Source organism: Rhineura floridana, chromosome 7, assembly GCF_030035675.1.
Source record: "Rhineura floridana isolate rRhiFlo1 chromosome 7, rRhiFlo1.hap2, whole genome shotgun sequence".
Lineage (NCBI taxonomy): Eukaryota > Metazoa > Chordata > Lepidosauria > Squamata > Rhineuridae > Rhineura > Rhineura floridana.
This window is the reverse complement of record NC_084486.1, coordinates 113,062,798-113,072,112: the sequence shown is the minus strand read 5'-3', so window position 1 is coordinate 113,072,112 and position 9,315 is coordinate 113,062,798. Positions and strand designations below refer to the sequence as shown.

The window sequence follows — 9,315 nt, the reverse complement described above, 5'->3', positions numbered from 1 at the left end:
TTACATAATTGCACAGTTGATAAATGTACAATCTCCCTAGGGTTGTCTCCAGACAACCTGTTTAATAAGCATTCAGCCCGATTTGCTTGTGGAGAGGTTACACAACATTGGTTATTTAATGAGTGATCATGGTTATTTGTTTTTGCAGAGATTAGATAACATTGCTTCAAGTGTTATCTCACACTTTGCATTTCCTCATCATTTTCCTTATTGCAAAAAGTCCAATATTTTGGGGGAAGTGGCCTTGTTGCACAAGCATCTCCAAATTAGCTTTAATTGTGCATCCTGAATTTGCCAGATTGAACCCCACCTGAAAATAGGGACAGTCTGGAAGCGCCCTAAGAATCAACACAACTACTTTGATGCCCAAGGTGGGTGTGTATGGCATGGAAAAAACAGGCCTCTATGTCACAGAGGTCAAGTGTATGCCAGTCAGTTTAATAATCTAGAACAGTATTTGCATTAATTTGTACAATACAGTATCAAACTACAGGTTAATTATCATAGTACAAGAAATATATTGGCAAGCCGTACCATTTTTTAAAAAGCCAATTACATTGTTTAATTGTCATGCCATTAAGGATTCACCACGCCACTATCTTGTTTGTTAATAGTGTCTCTATGCTTTGGTACTGAAGTGTGTCTTGTCCTCTTGGGTCCTTTTCGTTTGCTGTTACCAAAGGTTCCAGCCCAATCCTAGGCAGAAGCAGAGCTACGTCCGGCTGTATTCAACGGGTTCCAAGTAGTTGTGGCTACTGATCTTTGTGTTAACCAACGAATGCATCTCAAGCTCTTTTTGTTTTGATCTGAATTGCATTTCACAGCACCTAAGGCTATGGCTGTCTCTGTCTGCAGTGTCAGCCTCTATGCCTGCCCACTTCACCATTTGTCAATTTTTAAGTAGGGGAGCTCACAGAGCGACCTTCAAGGTAAGCCTGGGGAGATAGAGTTACAAGGGAGATGGCAGTTCTGTTGGAGAGAGCAGAAGGGATCATTTTCTTGGCAAGGATTTCGCCTAGTGTTTAGAGAAAGAGACAGATGGGGAGGGAAGGAGGAGGGAGGGCTGGCGGACCGGCGGTCGGGGGCGGGACATCCCTGGATTTGGCAATTAATCGGTGCTCCCAGAGAGTTGAAAGGCACTGCAGTCTTCGCTTTTCGTCGGGGGCCTCAATCACTCCACTCAATCACTTCGTGGTCTCGTCGCGAGCCAGATGGGAAAGGCGAAACTTTCTCCGCGGAGGATTTAAGAAGCCATCGGACCCATTGAAATCTGGCAAGGCTTAAATTACCGCGGCGATGCGTCTGCCGTTTCTGTCTGCAGGACCTGCTGCCGCTGCCGCTGCGCGCTGGCTGGGGGCGAGCGAGGCTGCTGCTGGTGCCACTGTTTGCCTCCTGCCCTTGCTGCAATGAATGATGAGGGAGGCGGCGGCGATTGCCGTTGCTCCGGCGAAGCACAAATCCACTGCAACCACTCCTCAGGCAGTGGCAGCGGCAGGGAAAGCGGCTTTGCCTTTGTGAGGTTACATCACAATCCCGGCTCGGGCTGTCGTTTCTCTAAGCAGCACGCAGGCGGGCGGCCTCTCCGCCAGCCCGTCGGCGGGCGACAGCAGCAGGAGCAGGCGAGGGAGGGCACAATGGCCGCGGGCGGAGCCGACGAGGCCCAGGCGCCCCCTGGAGCCGCCTCGCCGAAGCCTCCCCGCGCATTTCTCAGCCGCCGGTCAGGCGGCCCTCTGCTGCGCTGGGACGAGGTGCCTGACGACTTCGTGGAGTGCTTCATCCTGTCGGGCTACCGGCGGCTGCACTGCACGGCGCAGGAGTGCCTGGCGTCGGTGCTGCAGCCCACCAACGAGACGCTCAACTTCTGGACGCACTTCATCCCGCTCCTGCTCTTCGCCAGCAAGTTCTGCCGCCTGCTGCTGCTGCGCGGCGCCGGCGACCTGCCCTTTCACCACCCGGCGCTGCTGCCGCTGTGGTGCTACGCCTCGGGCGTGCTGCTCACCTTCACCATGAGCTGCACGGCCCATGTGTTCAGCTGCCTCTCGCTGCGCCTGCGCGCCGCCTTCTTCTACCTGGACTACGCCTCCATCAGCTACTACGGCTTCGCCAGCACGGTGGCCTATTACTACTACCTGCTGCCGGGGCTGAGCCTGCTGGAGCCGAGCGCGCTCAGCCGCTACCTGCAGCAGCGCCTGGGCTGGCACGTGGACTGTAGCGCGCCCATCGCCGCCTACAGCGCGCTGCTGCTGCCCGTGGCCTTCGCCCTGGCCGTGGCCTGCACCGTAGCCTGCTGCAAGAGCCGCTCCGAGTGGTGCGCCTACCCCTTCGCCATCCGCACCTTCGTCTTCGTCATGCCGCTCAGCATGGCTTGCCCCATCATGCTCGAAAGCCTCCTCTTCGACCTCCAGGGCCACAACCCCACCCTCTTCGTGTACTTCTACCGCCGCTACTTCTGGCTCCTGGTGGCCGCCTTCTTCAACGTCAGCAAGATCCCCGAGCGCATCCAGCCGGGCCTCTTTGACATCATCGGCCACAGCCACCAGCTCTTCCACATCTTCACCTTCCTCAGCATCTACGACCAGATGCTCTACGTCGAGGAGGGGCTGCAGCACTTTCTCCAAGAGCCTCCATCCGCCTCACCCACCTTCTCCAGCACCGTGGGCTACATGCTGCTCTTGATACTGTGCCTAGCCCTAGTCATCAGAAGGTTTTTAAATGTCCAAGAGACCTGCAAACACCATTGAGGTATCCTTCCCTTAACGGTTTCTGTTGCAGTTCTTATTTAAATCACTGGAAGGTATTTTTTGTTTTTTGGAGGCTGCTGCTTCAAAACTCCACAAGGCAGACCTTAAGCCCTGGTACCTCTTCTGAGGAAGCTACCAAGAAGAGCACTGAATTCGTCCAATCAAGCACTGAACTCCTTAGGGGTGGGGGATGAAACACTTCTGTTTCTCTTGAAACAATTTTAAATTTTAAAGAAAGGCGCTCAAGCCACATCACTGTATGCAACTTACTCTTATTTATTGCTGCTTAGGACACAAAGAGAAGCCATTTAGGACTATTGCTTGAAATTTCCTACAATTTGATCCTCAGTAAATTATTTGAAAGCAAGCCATATTGACTTACTTCCAACTAATGTACTTAGGATCCAGGTTTCAGGGGAACAATTTGAACAATATGCATGGGCCTCATGAATGCTACCTACTGATTTCAGACTGTCTAGGTGATGTTATTTCAGTTAGCAATATGCTCTAGACCTGCACTGACAAACAAGATTTAAAATCAGAAACCATGTGCAATCACTTGGTGCATTATGCTCAAGGATGTGTGTGTGCGTGCATTTTTGGTTAAAGCATTTTGAAGTTGTAGGCAGTAGAACTGGGTTTTCAACACAAGCAAATTGAGGTTTGTTTCTTTTTGCATTAACAGCCTTCACCCAAAGGCAGATACACTGCTAAAACCTTCTGTGTAGAGGTATGGTTGAAGTAACTGTGACTTATAGTGGAACCAGCTAGTTTGATTAGAAGCTGTCAGTTAAACTATGAGAACAAAACTTCACCAGCCTACATATATAATGCCTGCCTCTCATAAAGTGCTTTGTATTCTGCTTCTGATACCCATTTACAAAATATGCATCATATCAGTTGTGAAAAGTGCACATATGTTGAAAGTATAACTGCAGTGCGTGTCCCTTTTAGAGCTAACAGGCCATTTATTTGACATGGGCATTAGCACGCTACAAGAAGTAGTGTTAAATACAGGACCAAATAAGCAGTGAATTATCCTGAAATAACAGCCACTGAATGCACTTTCTGATTTGCTTACACCTGCACGAGGTGAATCAGAGTTGAGCGGAAAGAGAGCAAGTTCTTTTCTCGTCTCTCTTTCATACTGTGACAGTAGCAGGGTTGTTACCTCTCTTGGTCAAGTTTACAGTTTCTCAGAAAAGCATGGCAACCTGTGGATGACCCAGGATGGTTGGCAAGAAAATGTCCATGAAAGACTCTGAAATTTTATGTTCATGTTGACAGCAACTGTTATCTCAGGACTCCAACTTTGAAACAGCTACTTCTGAGTTTTGATTGGGTAAACAAGTCATCGATAAAACTTATAAAAATAAAACGTATAGGCCTATAGAGAGAAAATCTGAAACTATACCCTTTCAAGAGAGCTGTGGAAGTAAAGAGAACACTGGTTGGTTCACAGTTCCTATTCCAAGAGACAAACTAGCCATAAAAAGCCTACAATAAGTGTAATGAGCCTTTATGGACTAGAATCCATTTCACCAGATGCATGAAGTGCTGTCCTTAGTTGGAAGGTCTATGTTCATACATACATACATATGGAGGGGATGGTAAACAGTGGGGTCAAGAAACCGTGAAATACAGACAAGACATCCTGTGCCATTTCTATGCAAAGCTCAGCACACCGACCACTCAGAATGCCAGTAGTTGATGGTAATCTTCTTAGTTTTGCTATGCAAATTTGAACACCTGTAGTGGAAGAGATAATTTTGAGTCCAGCTAAGCCCTAAATGAACAGAATGAAACTTCTATGCGAAATTCTAGTTTAGCCATTTTATGCTGGGGGCTCCTATTGAAATAGTTTTGTTGAGGAATAGTGACTTTCAGAGCAGCAGCAGCAGTGTCCTAGGTGATTGACTGATTTAGGCTTTTAAAGCGATTCTCAAAGTATAGGTACAATTTGAAACAAAAATACAAATACAATCATAAAACTGCAAAGGGACATGATAAAAACAAGAACTGGCATTAAAAACAAACAGTAAATTCAAGCAAATCATTAAAAGATCTAAGAACGAAGATAGTAGTTGCCTGCTTAAAAGATGCAAGTTTCCAGGAGTGGGGAATTAGAATGTTATCTTACTGGTTTCTGAATGTTCCCATTTTTATGTGTCAGATTTGTGTGTGTTGTGGTTTATCTTAGGTAGACAGCAGAAAGTCATTTTTGCAGGTTATTGCATATATCGTTGGGGGATAAGCAGGTGAATGAGTCCCTGATGGTGTGGCTAATGTTAGACAGTGTAATAATACTGTGTTAAGTGGATATAGGGACAAAAATTCGCTGTTTTTTTGCAGAGCCTGGTTCCATAGGTTCATTGCGTGTCCTGTTGATGCTGATAAGTCACCATTTTAGATTAAGAAACTTTGTAAGAAAGGTCAGGCCAGCCACAGGGCCTATGCAAGAGAAATGTCGTTGTCCCACATGGTCATCCATCATCTCACAGATCTTGGGTAGAGGCCTGTCCTTGTTTACAAACAATACCTTTGTACTGTCTTGCCTAACACAAATAGTGTCAGTCTTCCACGTAAAGTCTATATATATCAGAGATTAAAAAATGGCAACATTTAGAAAATAGCGGAAGGACATTTCACTCTCCTAGAACACTCTGCTGTTCACACGAAAGACGCTATTCTCCAAAAAAAAAAACACCAAAAACTTTTAAAAGGAAGATTCCAGCAGGAAGTTGCCAAACTTGAATTTATCAGAAGTTTGACTCTATTAATTTAGGACTCAAATTAGAACGAAATCTTTCTCTTCTAAAATGGAAATGGGCTGCCTTCAAGTCAATTGTGACTTATGGCGACCCTATGAATAGGGTTTCATGATAAGCGGTATTCAGAGGGGGTTACCATTGCTTTCCAGAACAATGTGTTCTTACCAGTTAATGAAATTGTGAAAGGTCACTGTGCTCATTTTGTATATATTTGAGCTTTCCATAGAAATGCTACTAGTTGTCTTTCTGCATCTCATGGCCTTTGGGCTCCACAGTTTACAACTTTGCTCCCTCTGTACATCTGGGCATGTTTGTATAAAATCCATCAAGTAAGGAGACCTCTTTATGTGCGTGATGATAGGGATTCCAGTCCACACAAGCTTATACCACAATAAACAATTGTGTTAGTCTTTATGATGCCACAAGACTAAAGCTTTTTCTCTGTAACTAATAATAATAATAAAAATATTTTTGTTAGCCTCCTCTCACCCAGAATGTGGGTCCCAAGGCAAATTACATAGATTTAAAAATACAAAGCATACATGAAACCACACACGTTTAAAAATATAAAAAGTACCACCACCACCCCAGCCAGTCACCCCTCTGTATTCCAAGAAGTGATCCACAAACCTACATAAGAAAAGCCCTGCTGGATCAGGCCAGAGGCCTATCTAGCTCAGCATCCTGTTCTCATAGTGGCCAACTAGATGCCTATGAGAAGTGCAACAGCATTCTCCCCACTTTTGATTCTCAGCAGCTTATATTCAGAGGCATACCGCCTCCAACAGTGAAGGGACAACATAGTCATTGTGCCTCATAGCCCTTGGCAGGCTTAGCTTAGAAAGCCTGTAGTTGTGAATTTGAATTGTGTTTCCCTGATAGGGAAAACAACACCTGTTCTCGCTTAACCTAAATGAAATACATCAGAATGTAAGGAGAACAGTAGGATCAATTGGGGGAGTGATATTTATCAGAAACTTAGTTGAAATAAGAACATCATCCTCTTATTACTTTTACATCCCTTTGTTCTGCTGCTGTCTCCCAATTCAAAGTACTGTAGCAGTAGATGAACATTAAGAGTCACTTAATTTCAGGATGTGGATAATCCAAAGGCTTTTCTTTGAAGACTGTTTTACAATTTCCTATCTGATGTGTGGATAAAGAGGCTTCCCTGCCCCCCATGCTAATGAACCTAGAGCAGTTCAGGGTATTTTATTTTGAAAGTTATGTGATGAATAGTTGATCTGATTCTCAACCAGACGTTCTATCAGTATTCATATAAATTTTTATGGTTGTAAAGCAGACAGTAATTTTCCAGAGGGGGAGGTAATGTAATCTAAGTAAATAATGACATATAACTGTGATGCCATAATGGTACAGTATAATGCAATGCAAGGAAATTATACTGTGAAGTTTAGGTGGCAGACCGTTGTTAATCTCTAGGGATGTGCTAGAATTCCACCCAATTTGGATTTGGTACCAAATATTCCATTATTCTGCATATTTCTTATTATGTAGTGATTTTCTGCTGTTATTTTCAGAAACTGAAATCCATGCCTAATATATTGATATGAATATCAATATTTTCTTTATCAATATTTTTATTGACATTTCCTTTAAAAATATCATTATTTCCTTTAAAAATATCAATATCAATATTTTTTCTGAGAGGAAAATATCACTGATGGGAAGCAGCTTGTGGGCAAAGAATGAACTCAAATAGATATCAGCCTGTTAGGTTGACAGAAAGCTTTCGAATTGGTACCAGCCAACAGATCCCATCTTTAATCCTGTCCTTTGGAAAGAAATAGCATCATTTGTTACTAGATTGTTGTAGTCTCCTCTTGGATCAAATTACATAGATTAACACAAGCACCTGAGGCCTTCTCTGTGAAGATAGTCAGAACCCAACTTTGGCTTAATAAGGTGAGATGAATAAGCTTTCTGCCTCACTTGTAGCCACTTTATTTTATTTATTTATTCAATTTGTATCCCGCCCTTCCTCCCAGTAGGAGCCCAGGGTGGCACACAAAGCACTAAAACACTCTAAAACATTATAAAACAGGTCTTAAAATACATTAAAACAAAACAGCATTAAAAACATTTTAAAAAAACAAAATTAAAAAGGGGTTAAAAACATTAAAAAAAACTTTTAAACAATTCTGCCACAGATGCAGACTGGGATAGGTCTCAACTTAAAAGGCTTGTTGAAAGAGGAAAGTCTTCAAAAGGCACTGAAAAGATAGCAGAGATGGCACCTTCCTAATATTCAAAGGGAGAGAGTTCCACAGGGTAGGTGCTGCCACACTAAAGGTCCATTTCCTATATTGTGCAGAACGAACCTCCTGATAAGATGGTATCTGCAGGAGGCCCTCACCTGCAGAGCGCAGTGATAGACTGGGTATATAAGGAGTAAGACGGTCTTTCAGGTATCCTGGTCCCGAGCTGTATAGGGCTTTGTATGCCAAAACTAGAACCTTGAACTTGGCCCGGTAGGAAATGGGCAGCCAGTGCAATTCTTTCAGCAGCGGGGTGACATGTTGGTGATACCCTGCTCCAGTGAGCACTCTCACAGCTGCATTTTGCACCAGCTGCAGCTTCCGGACCAACCTCAAGGGCAGCCCCACATAGAGCGCATTACAGTAATCCAGCCTAGAGGTTACCAGTGCGTGGACAACATTGGTCAGGCTATTTACTCCTCCCTTTGCAGTGCAAGCCAGGAACTCTTCAGTTAACCATAGTTTCCTGATTTGTCCAAACTGAGATACTATGGTTGACAACTTCAGAACAAGCTAGAGTAGTAAACCATTGTTTGAAGTTTGTTTAATATCCTGTCTTGTTCTGCAGCTGGTAACAATTGTTTGCAGGTTTGGACAAAACAGGAAACTATGATTAATTAGAGGGTTCCCGGTTTAGTTTTGGCTCACACAAAAGGAGGAGCTGTGTGTGGGGGGAGGAAGTGTCATTCATGTTTTGGCTTACTAAACTGAGATGATTGTCTGGACTGACTTATTGCTTACCCGTGGCTTTGCGTTCCTTAACTATGGCTAAGTGTTATGTTTTAACACATAGTTCGATTTCTTTTTAATCACATGTATATTCCACTCTTTAACTCTAAAAAAGTTTACAATGAAAACCAACAATTGAAAAACAGCACTCATCAGACTAAAATAATAGCACATAACTACAATGGCAGATGTTAAAACTGCTTAAAAACTCCAAGCCAGTAAAATGAAACAAATATCAGGACAAAAGTAAGTTAAGGATTAGCCACAAACTAGAATTTGAAACTGTAGTTTGGCGTGCAAATTATGGTTTGTATTGCTGTGATTGTTATGCTAAAGCCATTCCTTTGCCTCTCCAGCCTCAACTTTGCAAGGTGACAAGCAGGTTGCAATATTTTCACTATATATCTGGGATCTTAACCACATTTTGTGGCCTTAATCATTAGTCTCAATCATTACTGAGCATTATGTCTAAAATGGGCCTGGTTGGGGGAGTATGTGTTCATTTCATATTTATTTATTTATAAAAATATTTATATACTATTTCATCAAAAATACCAAAGCGATTTACAGAAATTCTAATACAGTAAAATAAAACAGATCACCAGCTGACAGTTACTGCACCATGCACAGCATATTAACATATTGTTTCTCTCTGGCTAAGTTTGCCAGTCTGACTCTATAAAGGTTCATATGCTTCTCTTAGCTACAAAATGATTTCCAGAATGAGGAGCAGCTGCAGGTTTTAACCTTTATCATATTCTACACATATTCTGGATATACACATAGTGAATCTGA

General features: G+C 43.4%; 1 protein-coding gene across 1 annotated transcript; it reads left to right on the top strand.

The window, feature by feature from the left end:
* Window positions 1-1,086: 1,086 nt before the first annotated feature.
* On the top strand, window positions 1,087-7,062 carry PAQR9 (progestin and adipoQ receptor family member 9). The gene has a single exon (XM_061636936.1). It carries the CDS (start codon window positions 1,407-1,409, stop codon window positions 2,739-2,741), a length of 1,335 nt encoding a protein of 444 aa, XP_061492920.1. The 5' UTR covers window positions 1,087-1,406; the 3' UTR covers window positions 2,742-7,062.
* The last annotated feature ends 2,253 nt before the right edge of the window (window positions 7,063-9,315 follow it).